This window comes from Coloeus monedula (assembly GCF_965178545.1).
Source record: "Coloeus monedula genome assembly, chromosome: 7".
NCBI classification, from domain to species: Eukaryota; Metazoa; Chordata; class Aves; order Passeriformes; family Corvidae; genus Coloeus; species Coloeus monedula.
In genome coordinates, this window is record NC_138787.1 from 8,807,000 (window position 1) to 8,831,502 (window position 24,503).

Below are 24,503 nucleotides of genomic sequence, written 5' to 3' on the forward strand. Positions count from 1 at the left end.
CCCACAGAGATGAGCCATAGATCAGTTATCCTACTGAGGACTCAAATTAGAAATTCAAATTCAGTTTATTGAAGTTTGTGTGGGGACAGAAACAAATTAATGAAGTGATAGAAGCAGTAATAAAACAAAGTTAACAGTCACCTTCTAAGAACTCCAGTGCAGGCAGACCTGCAACAATGCAGAGAATTAAAAGCTGCAATACTGCCTTGGGCTTCAGAGCTGTATCTCTTTAGTTGCACAAACGAGTTCAAAATGAGATACAGAGTAGTAAAATAATGACAGACACGTCCACTTTAAAATAGAAATGACCACAACACAAGAGAGAGAACAAAAGTGTCAACTAGCAGTTCCATTTATTTAAAACATATATAAGGATATTCTATGGAGGAAAAATCACTGCCTCCAGAACTACCGGCTCTGGAAGGACCAACCTGTGAATAAGGCCACTGCTTTAACTCTCACAAAACTGAAGTATGAAAGTAATAACGTGTAGAACATGAATACAAAGCATAGCTCAAAAAACAAGTAACTTGGTTTTTGTATTAGCAACAGATGCACATTCAGCTAGTTACAGCAAGATAAAGGCATTAAGTCACCACTTGCGATTTCCTGTAGCACTGTTAATCTCAGTAACCCAGGGCACCAAAAATAAGTCAGTTTGGCTTTTATTTAAATTCTTGTGTTGGCAATGCTTTCATTTAAATACATGTGTTACCTGCTCTAGGTCCTTTAATTTTTCTTTGAAGCTTTTGCAGGGGGCACATCAGATGTCTTGGGCACAACACACCAAACTGAACCAGTGCTCTATTTCCCAAACAGCAGCTGATGGGTCTGGAGAGGGTTTGGGAGGTCACCTTGTCCAACCCCCTGCTCAGGCAGGGAGGGCCCCCACAGTGGGTGCCCTGTTCCTGTCCCTGGACAGGTGGGGTGCAGCACGAGTGCTCTGCAGCCCCTCTGCTCAGCTCCATGCTAATTAGCAGCCTGCACTAATAGGTACCCTTAAAGGGAGAGACCAGCTGCCTAGAACAGCCTTGCCTCTTGAGTTGTTAATTACCTTCCAACGTGCTGAGAAACAAACCTGTTCCTCCTCTAGTGGAAGCACAGCTTCATCCTTTAAGTACTGCACACTGCATATCCTGCAGCCACTGCTCTGGATAAACTAACTTCTTCACCCTCCTGTGCCTTACCCCTAATTACAAACCCACTTCATTAGCAAAGCCTGTAGAAGCTTTTAGCTATTCAAATTAACAGTTAAATAAATGCCCTGGTTCATAATACACGAGAAAACTGAGTTCCATTCCACCTGTTACAACCTAAATGGGGTCTGTATTATGGCAAAAGTTAGGAGTGACCAGATCCCAGCCTCGGCAGACTAAGCACAGTTAACAAAAACATACTTCAATTCCTTTTGCACTCTTTAAGAGTAGGTTCTCATTTTGTCTCATGACTACAGTCTGCAGAGGCTTTAGTCTTGATTATACACCTTGGGTTGCAAGCTCAGCATATGCCAATGCAGCTTGAAGGTGGTGTCCTAAGAAATGCTCTTTATGAGAAAGATTGTGTGAAACATCCCTACACAAGATTAAGCCTTAGGAAAACTGCAGAAATGAAATGCAGGTAACATTTTGCGCTTCTGCTCTCTCAAAGTGCCATGCCCAGAAAAACTAAAAGCACAACAAACTTCAGCAGCACAGGGATTTGGTGGGGCATGTAGCTGTAGAGTGTTTTGCAGACAAAAACTGAAGGTGTAAGCTTTCTGAACAGAACCTCTGCAAAAGAACCAGCTTTTCTTTGAAGCCTCCTGTGTACAGTCAACTGTTTTAAATGTTTAACTAATTCCTTTAAACAATGAATGCACATTTCTCCTATCACTGTCATTGAGGAGCTCACATTCCCATCCTCCTCTTCCTCCACTCTGGCACGGTATCTTGCTAATTAAACAAAGATATGCAAGTAAGGAGGCTACTCAGGCTGCTGCTGTTGATACTCCCATTAGCTAAAATTGCTACTGCACCTTCAGGTTGAGAAACCAAGGAAGTGAAGTGTGTCCCCAAGGCATTGACTACAGCACAGGATGTGTGAAGCGAATCGGCCGTGCTAATGACGCAGGGAAAACTCAGCCAAAGCTCAGAGCTGAATGTGTGTACACATCTGCAAGGAGAAAAGGAAACCTCCATGACACAGGCCGAGCCCTAGTTCCCAAGTCTTTGCTCTCCACAGAGTGTGACCAAGTTCTGCCCCAATCACACCTGATTCCCATCTTAGGATTCAACTACTCAGGGTGGGCAGTGGGAGGGATGACTTTAACTTGTTTCTTTTTCTGAAGCACACCCTGCAAGGATGGCACTGCTCTGTACACAGGCAGTACCTCACCAGCACTGGCAGGGCAGCACTTCCAAATTGCACTCCTGCTCCGGGCCCTCCCCACACAGACCCCACAGGAAGCACTACAGTGATCCTCCTTCCTCCCTTCCCATCTTCCCTCCACCTGCAAGGCACACACAAGAAGCTTTGCTCTCCTGTTCTTCACCCCCCTCCCTGCAGACAAGTGGAAAAAACAACTGCTGGCAATCCCAGTCTAACTCTGGATCCCCAGCTTTTCCTATCCAGGTGAGGAGACGTGTTCTCAAGTGCTTGCTTAGGTGCCTGAGGTATGTCTGAAGGGGGGAAAAAAAGGGGAAAAGCAAGTTCTGGCTCAACCCCCTGCTCCAGGCTGTTTCATGATACGTACCACAGTATCAATGTCTGCTGGGTCCACCATCCGAGACACCTCATCAAACTCCTCGGGAGACATGGGGAGCAGGTTTTCTGGAGACTGGAGCCTGGAAGGGTGGCTGAGGGAGAAGAGCAGGGGTTAAGCGTCACTGAAGGAATGAGGCACAACTGGGCTACCCTGTCTGGCTCCAAGGCCCAAAGGGCCACTAAGGAGGCCTCTTGTGAAGAAGACCAGGCTTTGCAAAGCCAGCCTGGCTCTAAATGAAAACTCAGGCTATTCAGGGGTGCACATCCTAACCAAAGAAGTCCAACAAGTCTTTGAGAACGTGCTTTTCAGGAAATTACTTGCCCGTACAACTACCTGCAAGTTTATAGGGTTTATACCTAAAAATGGTGTTTTGAACACAGCACTGCATTAATGTGTTGTGATCAGATTCTCAAAGAGGAAAGACTTGACAGGGGCACCTACAGCTTAAATACTGTGAAAAGCACGAACTACAGCTAAAAACTTACGATCAGTTCTTAAAAATCCAGCATTTTTGTGGGAACTTACACTTCAGATACAGAGATTAACTCAGTCTTGATGTAGCCGTTTCCCTTGGGACCATCCAAATCCATTGGCTCTGGTGCTTCAAGGAGAAAAAAAAGCTTGTGGAGTTTTTTTTCAGCAATTTTACGTCACATTTTCATCTTTATTATACCAAAAATATAGCCTATGACCCAGATAATGTGCAAGTCTCTCTGTCGTGCAGTTTACAACACTATGGTTAATTTATTCCATTTTTAGTCAGCTTTCCCTTTTCTCCTATAAAAGATGGCAAAGAAACCCCTCCCCTAACCAGGCACAGTCTGGGCTGCTAGTGGGAATCTACATTTCTGGAACAGCTCATGGGCTCACATGACAGCTGAGTTGGAGGGCCAGTGACAATTAGGGGTTTCAGTTTTTTGATCTGATTAGATCTCACGTCGTGCCTCTTTGTTAACCTCTAAACATGGGACAGGCTGCCAAGACATTGAGGCCAACTGCTCCCCTTCTTTGCATGCCACAGAAATGGTACAGTGCCCCAGTAGTTCAGGAACAACCAGACAAGCTAAAGGACACAAGCCCCTCACAGCACTCACCCTCCTTAGGCCTGGAGTAGTATTTGCCAAAGGCGTTGTCTTTGGGTATGTTCGGGTACAGGAATCGCAGAGGGTTCTCAGGAATGTTTTCAGCTGCCATCACTTTGTAATTGCGAATGATATCAGGGAAAGTCACAGCAGAGAGCTCCTTCTTGGTGTAGGGTTCTACTGAGTGGAACTGGAGCTCTGCAGAGGAGAGAAGCAGCAACTCTTAAAGCTGGTTTCAAGGTTTTTTCTGAAAGAGTCCAGAAAAGCTGCAGCCACTTCCCCAAATTCAGAGTTCACATGAGCAAAAGGCTTGCCTGAATGACACCTACATTGCTGCAGTAAATACTTCATGCCTGTCAAAGGGAGCATAATTGCTCTGTGGGGTAGGGAGGCACGGGGGATTATAGCACATAGTGATGGTTCTTGGCGTGCTTTGGATTCAGAATGACTGGTGTGGCTTGTCCATGGAAATTAACTGCAGTATTTCATTAACTGCAGTATTTCATTAACTAATTCAGGTTGTGCTGCCTTTTTAACCTTCTTCCAAATTATGTAATTCAGACTCTGCTGCCTATTAGGAAGTTTGATCCAAATACACCACTTGAGGCTTTTATGAATCATCAAGAGACACAGATAAGCCTTCCTGAATGCTCCAAATACTATCAACCTTTTGCTTAACTTTTGGATGTCTCAGGTAGCAAAGGGAAGAAGTCAGACAAGTACATTCAGCAGTTTCTTTTCCACCTGCTGCCCTGATTTGGGCTCATCAAAGTGTCAACAGCTGCCCCATGCTGGCAGGGGGGGGCTGTGTAATTAGTGTGGTAAGGGGAGAGCCCTGACTGGGTACAAGGGAGGTTATGAATTTTTGCAGCTGTGATGGCTCCAGGCTTCCACAAGATGAGAAACGAGTCCAGCTCAGTCTTTCAAAGAAGCATTGATCCTTTGAACAACGGGAGGAAGGAGAACTGCTTAGAAAATGAAGTATGTAATTTACCTAGGCAGAATGTGGGAAGGAAAGAACAAAAGCTCCATTTGGGTTTGGAAAGAGATGCAGGTGTGTGTGTACTAAAGGCTGTGAGAGAGTTGAAGGAGGCATGGAAGACAGTCCAGGCAGTTTTTCCTACCCAACTTCCAGCACAGAAGCAGAACCTGGGAAGTGCTAGCTGAAACCTTGATCAGTTCATTGTGTGGTTTGAGTTACCCCAAGTATGGTGTGTCCCTGCTATTGCTTGTGCCCTGCTGCTGCAGGGGTGTTGTGCTGGTCCTCAGGGTGGAGGAGAAGGGCACAAACACTTGTTCTGATGCAAGTAACATGAACAAAGGTTCTCTGCTGCTGACTTACCATTCTGAGATCCCTCTACCCAAGTAAAGGTGATTGCTCCCTCCCTGCTGCTTTCACTGAATCTCAGTAAAAATGTTCCTGGGCTCTGGTCCTTCAATAGAGCACGTTCTCTCTCTTTGCTGATGAAACCCATGATGCAGCTGTAATGTTGAAAAGAAAGAGCTGAGTTACTCCTCAACATAAAACCTAAGCTGTGCTGGGCTAGCTAGGAAAACTAAAAAGCTTTCCTCACTTAAAAAAGATGAAGTACTGCTGAAAGCTTCACAAAGGCTTTGTCCTGTGAACAGCTGGCAGCAGGACTGACTGACTGGCTGCAGTCAGGTGGTGATTCATGCCCCTTGGCTGCCATGAATCACCACAGCTTCCCTCAGCACTCTCTCTTTCGCCTGGGGGCTTATACAAACATCTTTCTGAACTTGGAACAAAAGAGATTGTCCATTTTGCTGTCAAAGCTGGGCTGTGCAAGCAGAACTGAAGTTGCATGTGTGTAACAAGGTCAGATCCCAGCCAGCAGTTAGCTTTAGCTTCAAAAGAATGCTAAGGAACAGTTGTTTCTCCTTTCTGGCTGATGAAACAAACTTTGCTAGCTGCCAGATTATACTCTTAGAGGTGTGGGGTTTGCTTTGGTCCCTGTGCATGTTTTCTAGAGGAGCTGTTAAGCTTGTGTGACTGATTCACTATGCTCAACAGATGCTATTACATGGACAAGGAGGCTGGTGTGGTAATCATAAGAGATTGATTGATTTGGACAGGTACTGGGGAGGGAGCTGTTCAAGTCAGTACTAGGGTATAACCCTGGCCAAGCCCCACCTGTTTGGTTTTGGTTGCTTTGTTGGTTGATATTTTGCTTTTGTTAGGGTTTTTTTTGTTTGTTTTTTCAAAGGTCAGAACTCCTCTGCTTCTTATTCCTCAAAATACTCCATCAATAATGAACTTTTGAGTACTATGACTGTCCTTGTGTGCATTAAGTTAGGGAAAGAGGGTTTTGCACAAAAAAATACTAAATAATCATAATTTTGCTTAGAATTTCAGATGCTGTAAGCTGCCCTGTTTTACGGGGTTTGGGGGTTTGATTGGTGAGTTTTGTGTTTTGGTTTAAATACCATGCTTTAGGTAACAAATGCATACAGCAGTCAATATCCTGTGTATAAGGAAGTCTTCTGCCTTCCTATCTCTCAGGTATGAAGAAAGGCAAGTGTTCTTGAGGCTGTATTACTCTTTTGTATACAAGGGGAGTCTCTGCTATTCAAGCCTGTACCAAATCCACACGTAATCCCAATCCCAGAACTGACACTCTGCTTCAGTAATGGTGGCAAATATTCCCACTGCACTGCAGCCCCCTCATCAAAGAAATGGGGAGATTTGGGGCAGTGAAAAAAGGCTTTGAAGAACTCTCCTGGACCTGGGGGGGTAAAAATGTCAAGCCCACTGCTGAATGTAGCAAGACAAAGCAATCCTGGTGCTGTAGATCCTGCAGAACTGTGGGATACTCCACTGTCAGTGTGCTGTTTGACGAGGTTTCATAACGTGGCTGAAGCTAAAAGGCAGGATTGTGACTTTGGATAAGCCTAGTTTGGGCAGAATTACTTCTGAAATTGGAAATCCCAGAATGAAAAGTTTACTAAACCAGTATTAAAGGGCAAATGGAACTGTGTTCCCATCTGGCAGAGTCCCTCTACTTAGTAATAGTCTTAAAGTAAGTGAAGACTGCTGGGTTCTGGGCCCATGGTGCAGGCACAGGCATTCCAAGTCTGGCTGCTGCCACCTCCAGGCAGCTCACACTAACTCTCTTTGGGCAGGCAGTTTGGTTTTTTTAAAATCATATCACTATGACTTGTATGTCTTTGTGCTTCAGTTTTTCTTGGCTGTGTTCTAGGATGTGGAAAGAACTGACTTACAGTGGGTGCAGAGGCAAAACAAAATATAATCTAACATTCAAAGCCCTGCTCTGTGACTTAAATGGGACAACTCAGTCATCTGACGTTCCTGCTTTTAGCAGTTGCCTCATCAGAGGTTTCCTCAATACTACAATCCATTTGCTTCAGATTCTTCTGGTTTCAAGTTCCACTCTCTGCACAAACAACCACCCAGCAGCTGAGGGTGCAACTGCTGGCCTGAAAGTGAGGTCTGAGGCAATGACGACATCTTTAACTTCACTCAGGTCTTACCCATCATTCCAGAGACACAGGAGATGTTTCTTAATAAGCTCCAGGATTCCCTCAATCCACAGCCAAAAGGGGAAATTTTTATCATTTATGTTTTCCTGAAATTCAGAATATGGAAAGGCAGGGATGGGAGTAGGGAAAACAGGGATAATGAGACATGAGTTTCATTAAGCAGAGAGGAAAGCAAGGTTTCAATCCTGCCACTGTCTACTTGTTCTTGTGTTTTTCTTTTCATTTCTCCCTTTTTCTTTCCTCCCACCCTCCACATATTCTCTTATGACTCTTTCTGTTTCTCCAGGACAGGAACTACTGGTAATGAAGCATGTACTGAATCTTAAGGCAAGAGGAGAATGAGAAAAATGCCTGTCTGAGCCTCCAGTACCCACAAATATGTGATCCATCACCTCTCACATGCAATAACACTGGTCTAAGAGCAGAAAAAAGGCTCTTGTTCCCTGCCTGGGTGCTATTCTTACTGGAGTTGTTGGACATGCAAACCCATTCCATTGGGGTTTTTAACTGGGCTGGCTAGCAGAAGGTTTAGAGACACTTTCTGTTGAGACTTGGATCTCAATTTCTCATGAGACATCCACATTAATGAATTTCAGTGCTTGTAGGTCACCAGAGCCTTGCTCTTCCCCTGGAGTCTGCTCCTGGTTGCTGTGATCACCTACTTATCTGTATCAGTTTAGGGTCTAAAGCTAAAGAAAATATGAAGTCCTCCTGTCTTGCTGCAGCCAGGGTTGTGAAATTGCATGGTGTGGCTCTCTGTCATCATACTGACCCTCTTGGCCACCCCATGTTAATCCTCACCCTAATCCATTTGCTCCTGGCCTGGGAATGTCCTTCACTAAGACAAAGAAGAATTGTTCATCTTGCTGATTGTTTTGTTTACATTTCTGTAATAGTCAAAATGGAGAACTATTCTATTAATAGCAGCTGCATTAATAATAATGAAGGTGCTGTGTTTGAAACATACATTTTTTTTTCCTATGGAGTTTACATGGATCAAAAGCAGTCTCAAAATCATCTACTCCTTGCCATTGCAAGCTCTTTTGCCTCCTTCTGCTGCTACTTTAACCTTGCCACCAAAGCCTCCCATAACTATGTAAGGTCTAGAATAATTAGAGGATCCTACTGAGAAAGAAGGCACCCTGGGGGGAAAAACAAACAAAAAAAGCCCAAAATCCACAGTAAAGTGAGACCCCCTCTTCCATCTCAGCTTTTAAAACTGAGCTCATACCTTGCAGAATCTTGTCCAAGGAATAAGGCCATCCTGAGATCCTCCGTTTGTTGGCCCTGAACACAATACATTTTACTTCAGTCATGTTCCATAAGTTACTTAGTAAGGCTAAAAGTACTTAGAAAACCAAGTTCTGAGTTATTATTTGGAATTCAACTGTTGAACTACGAAAGAAAAGGAAGGGCAGGCTGCTGTGCTTTCACAGCTAGTGCAGGGGAGGGGGCAAAGTTCGCCCTGGGAGGTTTTATGATAACCAGATCTGTGTGAGCAGCCCTTGCGTAATGGGAGCCAATCCATCCTGACACTTCCTGTGCTGCGCTGCACCAAACACTTGCCAGCTTCAAAATGCTTCCAGGAAGGAGGCTGAATCCTTGCATAGTTCTTGCCTGCACAAGAAGACTGCAGCCCACAAGCTCCTCCTCTGCAGGGGGCTCAGCAGACCCTGCAGTATCTCTCTGAGATTAAGCACTTTACTACCTTGATTCTGGTGACCTGCAGGCTTTTGCCCCAGAAACTCTTGACTCCCAGGTCTACCCCAAACACAGACTCATCTTACTCCTGTTGCAACTGTTTCCCCCAGCCTTGTTTTTATGTCCACAGTGTTTCATAACCATATCCAAACCACAAAGAAAAGTCCTGTGCTGTGACTACAGTAGCTGGAGCTTTGCAGACCCTGACTGTAGTCAGAGCCAAATTCTTTCCATTAATGATCATGCTATGGCTTCCAATAAATATGCTTTTCTCTGTCATTTTTCTGAAAATGAACTGGGTTAGGGAGCTTGTTACTGATACTGCTGGTGTTAAGAGATCAATATTCTGTCAATTTTCACATTGCAAAACCAGCTACAACCAGGTTGTAGCCTGGCACCCTGCTAGTTCTGTCTCCTCCTTGCATTGAGGAATCCTCAATCTACAGTGTTCAGCAACCAGGATTTTTTCAGCTGGGTGATATTTTTACCTACAGAGGTAAGATGTAAGGAGCAAGCCTACCATTACCAGAGCTCAACAAAATTCCTGTAGTTCTGACATGCACATTTGCCATAGAAATATATCACTGGTCTCCTTGTGTTGGTTAATTAAACAAACAACAACAACAAAAAAATCATTCTCCTTGTAGAATTTTGAAAAGTAATCTATTAAATTAGCAGCTTTTTGTCAGATCTTATGTCTTGGGGGAATTAGAGAGTGGAATGCTGTACTTGCCACCTAGACACACTAAACTCAAATACCTTTTAAATATAACTTTTTCCTGAAACTTAAGGTCGGTGAAATATACTGAATCAACAGTATTTTTCATCCAGAGTCTACTGTGCAAAATCAGTAGCAGTGGCAACTGCCCTGCCTATTCAGGCAAACTGCAAGGAGTTTGTTTCCAAACCCCATGGCTGATGAGGCTTTTACCAAGGACACTCATGTGGGAGATAATTCTATTTGATATCATTTAGCAGTTCCATAGTGTTTGCATGTTGATATTACAACTGTGTTTATGCAGAGTGAATCCCCACTGCAGCTCAGGGCATGCATGGAGTTAAAATAAATGGAGGTGGATTTAAAAACAAAACCCAAAAGATGCCAAGAAACATCCACTTCAAAGACTGACTAAACACGAGTGTTACTTCAAAAGGCAGAATTAGGCCCAACTGGTGTTACTCTAATGCATAGAACTCCCAAGTTAGAATGGCAGATTTTTTTAATGACATGATCTCATTTACAAACTCTGCCACACTGAAAAGCGGAAAATACTTAATTGCTACAAAGTTGTATTGTAGAAGGGGAAAAGGTGTGAGAGGAAAGGAAAACTTAAAATAGGTTGCAGGAAAAGATGCAGAATTAGCTTCAACTGAAACAGGCCATCTGTGATGAAAGCAGACCATACCAAGAAGCTTCTCTCCCAGCATGCTCAGCTGATCTGCATTAAGTCCTCTCTTTGTTACAGAAGAAAACTGCCAACTCAGAACTTCAGAAAGCTTAGACCACTTTGCACAAGGCGGATTCAGAAAGAAGGACAAGTTCTAGAATGAAACAGAAAAATACAAGCTACATAATACAAGTAAACATTCATTTTGGAATGCCACTTGAATTTATAAAAGCGTATTGTTGCCAAAACAAACTCCAGATTTAAGAATGGATGTCAGCTTGAGAAGAAGCTCTGCAGAAGCAGGCAGCTATTCTTCCAGGCACTCTTTACCAGGGAAAAGCAATCTCTGGGGCTCTGGGTATGTCTTCTCCCAGTGGGTAGAATTGCTGGATTACTCAATGCACCATAACTGAGTTCTTGATTGTTCATTTGTCATAGTGTATATCCTGAATACATCCTCCCCTAATCTGGGTTTCAAACATTGCTCTGTTTAGGTCAGGGAAGTTGCTGCCCCTCTCTACCCCTGAAACTCATTAAGAGTCATCTGCAGAGCTAAAATGCAGCAGCCACTTGCATACAATGCTTGAAAATTACATATAGTACCTGATAAAATATTTTTTTCCTGCAAATACCTTGGGATCAGTAGACAGCATGTTGAACCACAAGATAGAAGCCCATCCACTGGGAAGCTGGCTCACATTTGAGATCACAACAATGGGAAGGGATGTGGTCTGAAATGGGCACAAAAGGAAACATATCAGGTTACCCTGCACTGGTGCCACAATCCTCCTTGAGATTATTCACAAACCCATTTCCATTTTGATTCCCTGCTTGCACAGTCTTGACTTTTTCAACAGAGGTTGGTATGTAGGGGAGAAAATATCAGTATGATGAAATACTAGAAAGAACTTGGGTAATTTTTATCTAATAAAGACTTTAATGTCAGTTATGACAGCACTAATAGTGACAGTAGAGTTCATAGCACACTGCTTCTGAAATAAATGTAAACTGATAACCAACCCTGTGGTTTAAGCCCTCTAGGTATCAGACACTTTTGCAAAGCACATCTATTCTTATTTACCCAGAGATCTGACAGCATTCTCTGTCTCTATACACAGTTGTTGTGAAGTGTCATTCCCATACTTTGAAATAACTGAAAGTGCTTGATATCCCAGTACTTAAAAAAAAGAAAAAAAGAAAACAAAAGAGAGGAAAAAAAAGTTAAGATTGTCAGCATGAGTGACACACAGGAACTGAGGTCCGTCTGTTTCATCTAAGACATACCTCTAGGTCTATTACCAAACCAGGCTGGCACAGCTGCGTCTCAAAACTCAGAGAGTGAAGCTCTTCTGTTACAATGAGAGGACCCTTCAAAAAAAATAAAGGAAAACTTTTCAGGGACTGAAAACTCCTAGGGTGAAGTAATGGGGCTTTATTATGGGGAAAACCCTTTTTTGCCCACAGTCATGCTCTAGACCTCAGTAAGAGCTTACAGATCAAAGTCAAGTGACAGTGCTGACTTCCTAGAACTGCCTCTCCAGGCATGTGTTTTTTGTTTTTTTTGTGGCTACTACCACCTATAAGCCACAGAAAAATCAGTGCTTGCCAGGAAGTCCTGTTAAAGGTAGATGCCAGTGTGGGAGAGTCCCTCACTGCCATTCTGGCTGTAGTTCTCCTTGCAGACTGTTCCTACATGGATCCCTTTGTAGAAACACTGAACTCCTCTCCTATGATCTCTCATCCCATGTGTGTCTTCATGGGTCTCATCAGAGAGCACTGTCTTAAATGAATGCCTTGTTAGTATTATGCTAAAACTTGACAAAGAAAAGGTTAGTGCTGCTTACCTCATTTGTTCTGCTCCCTGCATTTTTCTGTTCTTTCAGTTGCTGCAAACGAACAAAAACCTCTGTCACTCGTTTATGTCAGCCACAAATGGAAGTGGTAGGGGAGGTTTGCATGCTCCACTTGCTCAACTGTATGCAAACTTGCTGCACTAGTGCCTGATTCTATTTGGCTCTAAGCTGTGGGAGCCAAAGGATTAAACTGTAGGTAACTACTACGCCTTTATAAAGTGTTCATCTGTGAAAAAAGATATTGCACAGTTATGATGCAATGCCTTTATGTAAGAGGCCTTTTAAGAACAGAAGCAGTATGAAATCAGAATCAGATGGAATATTGGTTTATCAAAGAACCCCTCTGAATAGGATGGTAAACTCTAAGCAGTCTCAGTTGTGGTCAATGAAGAGAGAGTTCCATGTTCCCTGGTCCTGGACTTGCATATTTCCTTTCCTGTGGTAGGAAGGAACCAATCTGTTCCCTCACAATGTGCAGATCAGAAGTGTGGTACAGCCTGTCGAAGGCACTGACTTCCTTGCAGCTGCCCACTCCTTAACAATTTTCATCTTCCAGACTCAGAGCTCTCTGAACTATTCCAAGCTTCCCTACCTGTGGGCCTTCCTCTGAAAGGCCCAAACCAGCCTTTCTAGGCTTTTTTAACTTCCTCCTCCAAAGAACCCATTGCAGCATAATCTGTATAGCAGAAAATAGTCTTGCTTGCGTTCCTGTCCCTATTTCAGTGACAAGCAATCATATTTTGATTGAAACAGGCCAAATATTTCAAAAAGGAAAGCACAAAGAAAAAGGAGATAATCACAGTTCCTCTTTACACAAAAGTAAATAATGACTTCAATAACAAAAGCCATTTGTTTCCTTCCTACCACACTCTACCAACAAAATTAAGTGGCTGTATCAGTAAAAGAAAGAAAAAAACCAACCCCCTACCAAGTGCCTGAATTCTGCTGCTAGACTTCCATTGGTAGATTCTTCCATGTTCATTACTTTTGTGTTTGTTCCCAAAATATTAAATTTCCTGAACCTACACAAAGAGAGAGAGAAAATGTAATTAAATCTCAAATTTGTTGAAAGAACCTAATAAATATACAAAACTCTGATGCCACCTACCCTTTGACTGAGTTCTTCTCAGTTACATCTCTGTCAAGAAAAAAAAAAAAAGACAAAATAAGAATCTTTTAAAGATTCTGCCAGAGACAGAGAAAATGTGCATTTTTTAGTAGCTGACAGAGCTGACTGAGAACTGGTAAAATGCTTTTGTGAAATTCTTGTGCAAAAGATGAGGCAATTGGTTCAAGCAGTCAAAATAAATACTGTGCTACACAGCCTGTGTTTTACTGAGGCTTAATATTGCTATGGGGGCTTTATAATCAAAGCAAGTACTTTCTTTTACTCTATCTATTTTTTTCTCTTGTGCTGAGGAAAAAAGAATATAGTTCTGCTACTCTAAATCTGCTTTTAAACTTGTTGAATAAATTGCTGCATCACTTGAATTGGTTTTCCCAGCACTTGGGGTTTTACTGAGTTGCATTCTGTCTAGCGCACTTCTCAAAGCCTCACCTCCCACAACCACATAAGAACTTTTTTTTTACTTTTTCTCTATTCTATGCAAGTTTCTGGACCCTAGAGCCATTTCAAGTGAACAAAATTACTTGGCTGAGAAGACAAAAACCCACTTGCTTCTTGAAAGCACAGTCCCTGTCATTATTTTGGATAGCCTGTCATATTTCTTTCCATGCCCTTGAAGTAAGTGCTAAATTCACCTGAACTGCTTACAAAATACAGAAGGTTGGTATGAAACTGTTACAACTGCTGTGATTTTTCCTCTGATTGAGAACATGTCCTATGTTACAGGTAGGCAGATTATACCCCTAACTCAAAGGCTGCTTTAGGATAACCGTATTTCTTACTAGACACTACCCAAAAAGTAAGGTATTCTAGAGACATGACTGAATTATGTGACTGGAAAGGGTGGAGTTCAATTCGACACTGTCACCTTGTGCTAATCCAGGTGAAACAACCCAGCAGAGCTGTGGCTGTTCCCCAGGTGCTGCCCTGTGCCTGATTTAGCAGTAGTGAGCTCTCCTCAGAGGAGATGGCGGTGAGAAGCTGAAGCCATCTGCATTTTGTGTCATGTCTCTGGTGTCAGAGATTTAGAACAAGGGAATGGATAAGAAAAAGGGAAGGATGTACTTGCTGTCACAGAGAACCAGCCTGCTGCTGGCCTAGTCAACACTTATCATGTGACTGCTCTTTGGATTCTGAACGTGGGGACTGTTTACCTTTACATAAGATGGATGAAATAAGTGCAACATACTTATCAAATAAAACTTTCACTTTCAAGTTGTAGTTCAGTTCCTGCAGTTTCACCAGCAATCTGGAAAGAGAAGTATTTTTTTTTTTATGTCAGCAATTGAAAAAGATGGGTTCTCTTCTATTGTGTTGCTTACCACAGATATTTAAGGAGCATGCTTGGGGCCACATGCAGGCTCCAAGCTTGCTCCGTACCAGACAGCATTTAGAGATGAAACTAAATGGGCAAATGAGTTACTCTTTGGCATGACAAAGTGCTCTGCACGTGTCTTCTTGCTGTTTGGTTGTGTTTGTTACACACTCAGTACACCCCACTTCTGGTAAAGGGTAAAAGCTGAATGTGAATTAAACTCTGCCAGAAGAAAGCCCCTGCCTATGGCACTTCCCTCCTCCTGGCCTCAGCCCCTGGGCTACAGGACAGGCTGTGCAATCCCCCTGGCTGTGGAAAGCCAGTGACAGGAAAGCCTTACCACAAAACAGGAATAGGGAAAGGGGAAAACGTACCTCAGCTTCACAGTAAACTGTACTCCTGTCTTCAGGACTAGTGGCCTCTGAGGATGTGTTGGCATGCAAGGCTGCCTCTCCACCACAAAGGAGCTATGGGAAGAACAGATTAAAGGCACTGTGGTTTATCTGTGCTGTCCTTAAATAAGAAACCACATAAAAAGTGAACTTTAAAAGAATGCTGATTTACCAGTAATACTATACACTTTATTCACTCAGTTTCTATCTACACAGAGGTGTGTGCATCAGTTCCTTTCAATTGTTTCAATGGGGCTAGAAATAGTGATTTTTAAAGTGCTGGCTTTTCTGCAATACATTGACAGCTTGAGGAGGGAGATTGCTTCATCAGACTTCCCTAAAATCAAACAGCAAGGAAACACTGTGCTGTAATTAGCACAGTGCAAGTGAAGAGTGTTGCTTTGTTTGCCATTCCCAGGACTTCCTGAATTCTTACAGTGACAGTGCTGTGTAAAAACAGGTGCTGAAGGGATGGATACACTAGCAGGGGATTTGATGAGGGCCAGCTAACCCAATGAAACAAAACTTCTGGGGCTAACTGGTTCTGATACACCCCAAATTTTTATATACTGTGTGTGTACAGAATAGGACTCTGATCTTACGTGAGGCAACTACAAGCTACAGTACCTTGCATCATAGAGGTGGTACAGAGGCAGGGCTGGCCTCCCTGTGCTGGAGGCAAAGATGATGCATCCAGTGACAAAGGATTGGAGAATCTAGTGTGTATCTATCTTGGGCACAGCTTGATGCAGATTGTTTCTTGCCTCTCTTCACCTGAACTCTGCAGGGTTGAAGCTTGAAGCAAGAAGTGGACTAACAGACTGGGAGTTTGACTCTGTAATCAATGTGTACTGCAGCAAAGCATCTGCTAACTTCAATAATGACTGATCACAAACCCTTTCCACAGGCCTGAACCTGTGGAAATCCTAGATAGAGTAAATCTCAAAAACAGTAATTCAGTTTAATATTTATGACAAACTTAGGAAAACCTTGGAAAATGAAAAGTTACTATGCAAGAAATACTGAGGGAACAGTAGGGAAGGTGCTCTTCATCTATTTATTCATGGTAACACCAAAAGATCCTTCTGGTCTGTTACCTTTGGATGAGTTGTTTGAAAAGAGTGTGTGTTAGGTCCTGCAGAAATTGTTTATTTTTTGTGATGGGATCAGGGTCGTAGGTAAACTTCTGTTCCAGTTCCTCAAGCTTCTTAAGCTGCTGACGAACTTGCTGTAGACTTTCAGCAACAGTGGTGAACCTAAAATTGACACGATCTTGTTATTTTTAGCATGTTTTTGTATTTTTCTAATGCAGAGGCACCAGCCAGGTGACTGTCCCTGAGGATGTGGCAGAGCTTGGAGAACACTTCATGCTCACTAGAAATATAGTTAGGTAATAAAATTAATGTAGTTATAGTAAGACAGCATGAAAATGGATAATATAAATCATCAGTATATTTCCTAGATGTGGTGTTCCTTCATAACCTGGCTCAAATGCAGCCTTACAAAAGACTTACCAGTTCTGCAGCTGGTCAAGGCAGGCATTGGGTGGCCCTCCAATGCATGCTGTCTGTTGCCTGTGCTTCCACTCCACCAGCTCATCATTAATAAGGGCAGTCTGTGTGTGCTCTGCGCTGTGCAGCAGCTGTACTATCTTATTCACCACCTCCTACACAGAACATGAGATTACCCTGTTTATTAAAAATACATCATACAGGAGAACTAAGTACTGTTTTAGCTAGTGCTCATCTGTCTTGCAAAACTCTGCAAAGACCTCAGTTCAACTGACATATTAAAAAAAACTTTTCTACTGCTATTTTATGTCAATTCAATGAAAATGAACATGTGCTTAAAATGAAGAGCTGCTGACTTCTGAAAGAAAACTTGAGCACTACCTTTCTCTTGAGGTCCAGTGATAAGAACATCTGCTGGAGACTCAGCTGTTCTTTCTTGTACTCCTCCTGAGACATATTACTAGACTCGTGTTCTGTAAAATAAGTCCAAATTGTGAACGGGAGGCTGCAGGAGTGCTGAAGGATGGGTGGGGAATATGCTGGGGGGAGAAGTGGACAAATACAAAAAGCAAGATTGTAGCTCAGTGCTTCCCTAAGTACCTTCTGAACGTGTCCCTGTTCTGAGGGACAGTCAGCTCTGCCCAGCTGTGGTGGAAACTAAAGCCTTTTCTAGAACAAAGAATTCGACATCAAAGACAGATCTGTATAATGAAACCAGTGTGGACTCTCTGTGTTTCCCTTGGTGCACAAGAGCCTACAAAACCTAAAGCTAGTCTGGCATTTGTGAAATACAAGATGGCAAAGGGAAGCCTAAACATCCCTAATTAAGTGTATGGCTGAATGGCCACAGAGCCTACAGGGTTTGCTACTTCTACTGGCAAAGGGCTGCAAAGGACAAAGGAATGCTGTGTTAACAGGGAGGCTCTCTTACTTGGAACTAAAGACAGATGCAGAAATTTAGGTTTCAGTGTGAAACAGAGTTAATAAAGGAGGGACATTACCAGTAAGTTTGGCTGTGTATCATTAGGCTCAGTGTCTTGACATAAAGAGCAGTTTACTCTGACAAACTATATGCAATAGGGGATGTCCTTGAAAAATTACTTACCTCTATTCTGCAGGGTTTTACATTTGAAGTCATACTCATCTTGCATATCCTCTAATGTCTTGATGTCCTGCTCCACATCCTGTAATGCACGAGTGAGGGTGGCCACAATTACTTAATATTTTCAAGTAATGCAAGACTACATCTGATGAGGAACTGCCTGGTACTAGCCCTTGACAGACATGAAGCCCAGTTTTGTTACACTGCTTTTTCCTGGAACTCCCTAACAGGAAATATTCCTAAATTTCATCACCTATTTACCGTTCCTACTTCTCAGCTAGCTGAAATCTGTTAAAGTGTGGAAGTGCCTTTGTGGTCAAGCCATGTAAGTTCACAGAATTTAGAAGAACCTATGCTACAGTGGAAAAACTTAGCACACAGCATTTTAAACTTTCAAATTCTTAAGTACTGCTTGGAGAAAAGCTTTCTGTTGTGACTGTATTTATTAAGACAAACATTTGTATGCTAAAAAAAAAAAAATCTTCTAGTTAACAACAAATTGGTCAGTTACAATTTAAGAGGTTTTTTTCCTCAGTTGCTAGTATTTCAGACAGGTAAAATGCTTTTGTTGCTAAAATTTAGGCACAAGGTACTTTCTGTCTTCAGACAATCCCTGGTTATAGACTTGAAAGCCCCTACTTTACTTTCATTTGTCACTTTATCAAGTCTAATGTACTGATGAAAGCTTTTCAACATCTGTGAATCAACAAACACTACTATGAAAAGTTATATTATACTTACTGTAACACTGCTTTTTATAGCCTTAACTTTGGCATCAAGCTCCTTCTGTTTGTCCAGCATCCCAATCACAGTGTTCTGTACATTCCCTACTTCCATCTGAGGGAAGAAGCAGTACAAGTCAAAACAGAGTGACCCATACTTTTTTTCATTAATGTAAATTAGTGGCTTTTGTTGACAAACAACCTGAGGAAGCATGGCTCTGATAAACCATACTAAAATTTTGTAGTATAAAAAAATCAAGTTCAGGTGAATTTGAAAGAAACAAACAAAGTATTTATTTTGGTAAACTGCCAAAGGTCCCCCATCATGGATTTAAGTCAGTGGTGGAAGTGATGGCCAAGCTGGATTGGGCATCAAGCAACCCAGCCTAGTGGAAGATAGATGATCTCTAAAGTCCCTCTCAATCCAAACCATTCTGTAATTCCCTTTCTCTTTTCGATGACCCCAATTTATTGCACACTGGAAAGGCAGCAGCAAGTGCTTTATGTCACGTGCCAGCACTGAACAGCTGTGCTGCAGCTACAGGGGCTCTGTCAGAGTCACACTCTGAGAGCAGCTGCTTTGGACGCTGTTGCAAAGGGCCCCTTGTTGAAAGCCCGTGCCCAAGTGCTCTTCCCACACTGCACATTCAAAGCCCTGCCATAAACTGAGGTATTTCAGCACCAGGAATTAACATGCTTGGTCAGTCATCACTTTATTTCTACATAAATGGATTACAGCTATCCATACACTTTTGCATGCCTTTCCCAACTGCAGAATTTTTACTGCAAAACAGTTATTTCAAAGGAAAAAAAAAAAAAAGGTGAGAAGCTGGAGAACAGGTGACGAAGGAGAAACTATGGCTTTACCTATAATTCAGAGGAAAGAAAAGGGCTTCATTAAAAAAACCACCCCAAAACCCCACCAAAATTAGAAAGAAATACTTGGAGACAACTGGGAAGGAGAATGATGCATCATTTTCCCAGAGTAAGTCCAGAGAAGCATGCTCAGCTGCTTAACAGAGAGTAAACTGGGGAATAAAATGCAGAAGAACAAACCTAAAATCTTTCTGGATACGTAAGTTAAGCACTAATTATTAAAACAAAATCCAATTAGCACATCAGGCTACATCGTACTACAGAAGCATTAAAACAACCAGCATAGCTTTTATATCATTCAAGGAATAAAAATTATTTCCTGGCCATTTATTCTCCAAATGCTTCATTCATGAGAAAAAAGCCATGCTGTCCAGCTGGTACATATCAGCGCTCACTCATCTGTTTTTTAAGGAACTTCTTATTGTGCAGAGAGGGAACAGCCTGTTTCCCCTGACAGTCTTCATCCACTTCCCTTATTCCAAATAATAGGAAAGGGGAGATACAACTGCAGCAGACATTTCAACACTGTTACCTCATTCGACGCCTGGGCACTGTTCAGTATTTTTCTCTCTTCTTTCAGACAGTTGTAGATGATCATTGCCATGTGTATCGGGTCTTCTTGGAAGTTATCCTAGCATTAGAGACACAGTTTATTGTTAAAGTTCATACACATCATTTCTTGTCCTTCAGTAACTTTCAGATTAGCAAAAAATAGGAAATTACCAGTGTGTGAGCCTCAGGGAACACACTGGTCATAGCCTGCTAAAGGATTACAAGCTGTGACAGCCACAACCAGCTCCAAGAACGAGTTTCTATTGTAGTTCATTGGCATACAAAGAGACAGAACCGGCACAAAACAACAGGAAAGGGTCAAACATTACTGGGAGATGTGGGATAATACCCTACAGTCCTAGAGAGAGCTCATCCCTTATGAGCCATCCTCCCACACCTTGGTATGGCTGCTGGTTTAACACACAGTCCAGGCTGGATGCAAATTCAGCATTATTGTTTTACCTGCATACAAACTGGAAATGTGCTACGGACTGAGTACTGCCCTGCTCAGGATGGTGCTACCCTGGGGGGTTTTCTTTTTCCTGGAGTTCTCAAACTGTAGCTGTTCTGATAATTAAACTGTAACTTTCCAACCACAGCAAATCAAAACAAAAATGGAGCAACACTTGAATTCTGGCTTTTAAATCAGGATTCTCACACATCCTCTACGAAAATCCCTCATGGCAGGGTAGTTGCTTGGAGGCATCCAACTGCACTGAAGCAAATCAAGTAAATGTATATATATAGAACCCAGGCGTACCTGAAGATTACGTTTGCTTTTCCTTATGTTGTGCTGCAGCAAAAAGTTGTTTTCTATCAAGAATCTGCTAAACTGATCATCAAGCTGTGACAGCAGGTCATGGAATAACAGCGTAGCAAATGAGACATTGCTGGCAGCATGTTCCCTAGAATAATTTAAAGCATGCTTGGGTTAAATACACTTCCAACACAAGATCCAAGAAATACATACAGGTGTACTTGATTTTTAACCCCCAACTCCAGTTGTAGAATATGCAAGTAGCGAGAATCAGCTTCAAATGTAAGCCAATTTCATTCTCTTAACTTTGACTTTACTTTCCTCGATAAAATGTTGTTTCTCTATTCTTTTTGCCACATTCTCTTCAAATTCATTTACTCATTCCATGCATGTCAGGAACCTAAAAGTGACCCTGATGCACGTGCATGTTGTACCACTCTCCAAAGAGAAGACACTCCACAGAAACTTTGGCAGAAGTTCACTCTTTGAAGAGTGAGAGACTGAGCTACAAAGGCAGTAACTAATTGGTCTTAAAACAGCCACCACTGAGAGCAATGTGAGCAAGGACACTTACTCCAGGTATCGGGCCCCTCCAGAAAGCCCTGAAAAGGGGCAGGAACACATGCTGTAGTATCCACATAGCTACCTAAGCATCCTACCAGCAAAGGTTCACCTAGCAGCTTGCTTCCCCAGCATTCTCCTGCTGCCTGTAACTGCATGTCTGAGGGCACGGCTTATCACACAACCCAAAGCCTAATTAACTTCTGTGCTTACCAGTCCTGGTTTTCCAGCCACTGTGCCAGGTACTGCCTGATCTCCATAGGAAAGCTGTCATCATATAGCTGGTGAACTTGCTCCAAAAACTTGGAATCAAGTTGCTGCAGCTGATACCACTGAGTCATCCTGAGGAAGGGGTGAAAAAAAAGCCAGTGTAAGTGTTTAAGGAGTATTTGGACTGAACCAGTGAAAAACAACTAATTTAAAGTTTTCATGAACATTGACAAAATTGGAACATGTGCTGATTTTGGTTGGGATAAAGTTTATTTTGTTCACAGTAGCTAGCATGGGGCTGTGTTTTGGATTTGTGCAGGAAACAGTGTTGGTAATACAGGGATGTTTTTGTTACAGCTGAGCAGGGCTTACACAGCATCAAGGCCCTTTCTGCTCCTCACCCCACCCCACCAGTGAGGGGGCTGAGGGTGCACAGGGAGTTGGGAGGGGCACACAGCTGGGCAGCTGACCCCAACTGACCAAAGGGATATTCCAGACCATGTGGCATCAAGCTCAGCACACAGAGCTGGGGGAAGGAGAATGAGGAAAGGGGGAAATTTTGCATGATGGGGTTTGTCTTCCCAAGTCACTGTTAGGCATCATGGAGCCTGGCTTTCCCAGGATGGCTGAACACCTGCCTTTTGCTTTGCTTGTGCACATGGCTTTTGCTTCACCTGTTAAACTGTCTTTATCTCAACCCACCATGCTCCTCACTTTTACCCTTCTGATTCTCTCCCCATCCCACCACATGGGGAGGAGGGGAAAGTGAGCGAGTGGCTGTGGTGCTTTCTTTTTTTTCTCCTTTTCCTCTGAACCCCTTTTCATGGCACTTAGGGTACTGCTAGTGTTACTGCTCTCTTGCTTAGCAGGGATATGGGAATGAGGACCTGTGTGTTTGATACCTGTACCCTGCATAATTGAGGTCCTGAACATGGAGTATCGCCTTTTGTTTGTGCCGATGTATTCCCCATCACCCCCCGCCAGAGCGTGCATGAAAAATCAAAGAGCCCTCTAAGTGCCCATTTTCAGTTGCTATTTGTGTCCACACTTGCCTGCTCTGAAAATGGACTAGATCTCAAGTCACTTTAAATGTCGAAGTACTGGAAAGACGTTTTGTCTATGTGTTTTAGTTCTCATGATCATCTTTTCAAGCTAAATTCAAGTAACCTTTCCAGCAGATACAGGGTGCTTAAATGAACTAATATTGTACAGAATAGCTTCTCTCAGTCCTGACACTTTTGTGACAGAGTGGCTTTATGGTCTCTAGCAGCAGATCAGTTAGCCTTCCAGGCTGCAGGTTATCACCTTGTAGTGGAAATGGCATGTAAAGATACGTCCAAGGAACAGTCCAGGCCGAGAATACAGGTGGTGAGATGCAAATCCACTCACACCACTCTTTTTTACTGACTGCCTATAAGACCTGTCCAAAAGACCAGGACAGCATCAGGGTGAAGGACTATTTTCTATGCTCCTTCCTGCCAAATCCTTTAGTGTTTGTATGCCAGTGCCCCTGGCATGTGCTATGTGTGAGAAACAAAGGAGTTAAAAATGTTGTTTAAAGTGAGGGCTTTGAGGCTTTTCATACGTGTGCTTTTCAGATTACAGGTAATACAGCATTTGAATGTGCTCTAGCAATCCCAAAATATGAGACTCCATGACCTCCCTGGGTAGCCTGTTCCAGTCCTCTGCCACCCTCAATGTAAAGAAGTTCTTTCTGATGTTGAACTTGTGTTTTAGTTTGTGGCCATTGCTCCCCATCCTGTTGCTGGGCGCCACTGAGAAGAGTCTGGCACCATCCTCTTGGCACCCGCCTTTGAGATATTTATATGTAATGATGAGATCCCCTCTCAGCCTTCTCTTCTCCAGACTAAACAGGCCCAGCTCCCACAGTCTCTCCTTATAAGAGAGATCCCTCATCATCTTTGTGGCCTCCGCTGGACCCTCTCCAGTAGCTCCTCTTGTTTTTGTACTCAGGAGCCCAGACCTGGACACAGCACTCCAGATGTGCCTCACTAGGGCCGAGCAGAGGTGGCTGATCACCTCTGTCAACCTGCTGGCCACCTGATGCACCCCAGGACTCCTTCCTGGCCCCTCTCTACCTCATTTTCTGCCATTCCCGGGGGATCGCGGCCGATCCACGCGGCGGGGTTCGGGAGTAAAGGACCCGGCAGCCGCCCCTACCCTCGGCCGGCTCCCTGCCCGCGCTCCCCTCGCTGCCGGCCGGCTCAGCTCCGCGGCTGGGAGCACCGCACCTGTTCAGCAGAGGCTGCCCAGCGATGCTGGAGGCACAGGATCAGCGTCAGCGCCGTGCCGGGGACAGGGGTCCGCTTCGGGCGCTCCGGCGCTCCCGGGCAGGGCAGGTCTGGAGATGCTGATGGACGGAGAGTGAAAGCTGTGGAGAAGGAGCCAAGAGTCGGACTTGGGAGCAGATGCAACAGATGACAGAAGAGCAGGGGTGTCCCTGCAAGGAACGAAGACCGCTAGGAGATACCTCCCGCTGCCCCAGGTGCAAAGACACTAAAGCGCAAAGCTCGGTGTTCCGCGGGCAGGGACAGTCTGAGGAAGCGACAGTTTTAGTTACACCGGGCATTCACCCCGCCAGCCCCCGAGCTGCAGGCAGTGCCCGGCAGTACCCCGCCGTGCCGCTCCCGGCGCCATCCCCCCGGCCCCTCAGGCCCGCTCCCCTCACCTCGGGTCGGGCTCGGCAGTGCCGCGCTGCCGGCTGCGCTCGGGGAGCCGCGCGGCCAAGTGCGCACGCGCGGGGGCGGCCCGGGGGCGTTCCCGGAGCGGGCGCGTCACGTGACTTCTGGGAAAAGCGGCGGGCGGGCGAAAGCGAAAGCGGCGCGGTGCCGTGAGGGCGGGGGCTGCCGGCCCCGCTGCGGCTTTTGGCTCGGGCACTCCAGCCCCTTTGCTAGCCCAGGCGCCGCTAAAATGCAGGCGGCTGAGCGTTAGTTCCCTTCTCTTCCCCTTTCTTGTAAGCCTTGCTCGCAGGGACGCTGTGGCTGTCTCTTGGACCAACGTGGTGTGGGTTGGGTTTTGTTTGGTGTTTGAAGCCAACAGAGACCGGCCTATTAAGTCCAGGCTTTGCTGCGG

At 43.9% G+C, this 24,503-nt stretch overlaps 1 protein-coding gene across 1 annotated transcript; it reads right to left on the bottom strand.

Annotated features, from left to right (window-relative positions):
• Nucleotides 1-352: 352 nt before the first annotated feature.
• Nucleotides 353-24,153, bottom strand: STAT1 (signal transducer and activator of transcription 1). Its single transcript, XM_082284884.1, has 25 exons — nt 24,100-24,153; nt 23,663-23,802; nt 21,414-21,542; nt 20,643-20,787; nt 19,863-19,961; nt 18,474-18,569; nt 17,736-17,814; nt 17,012-17,103; nt 16,634-16,785; nt 16,217-16,375; nt 15,102-15,194; nt 14,602-14,661; nt 13,395-13,424; nt 13,215-13,308; nt 12,278-12,319; nt 11,718-11,801; nt 11,066-11,164; nt 10,452-10,587; nt 8,576-8,631; nt 7,336-7,430; nt 5,168-5,307; nt 3,838-4,023; nt 3,269-3,344; nt 2,732-2,834; nt 353-2,151 (listed from the first exon to the last, which is right to left on the bottom strand). The coding sequence occupies exons 3-25, from the start codon at nt 21,539-21,541 to the stop codon at nt 2,128-2,130; spliced, it is 2,268 nt and encodes a 755-aa protein (XP_082141010.1). The 5' UTR covers nt 21,542; nt 23,663-23,802; nt 24,100-24,153; the 3' UTR covers nt 353-2,127.
• Between the last annotated feature and the right edge of the window lie 350 nt (nt 24,154-24,503).

What these genes read in the sequence shown, in the direction of transcription:
- STAT1 (XM_082284884.1), bottom strand. Translation starts at nt 21,541, where the DNA reads ATGACTCAGTGGTATCAGCTGCAGCAACTTGATTCCAAGTTTTTGGAG. An exon ending in GTGCCCAGGCGTCGAATGAG is followed by an intron (nt 18,570 to 19,862) that starts GTAACAGTGTTG and finishes TTCTTCCCTCAG; the next exon opens with ATGGAAGTAGGGAATGTACA. An exon ending in GTTTGGTAATAGACCTAGAG is followed by an intron (nt 11,165 to 11,717) that starts GTATGTCTTAGA and finishes TGCCCATTTCAG; the next exon opens with ACCACATCCCTTCCCATTGT.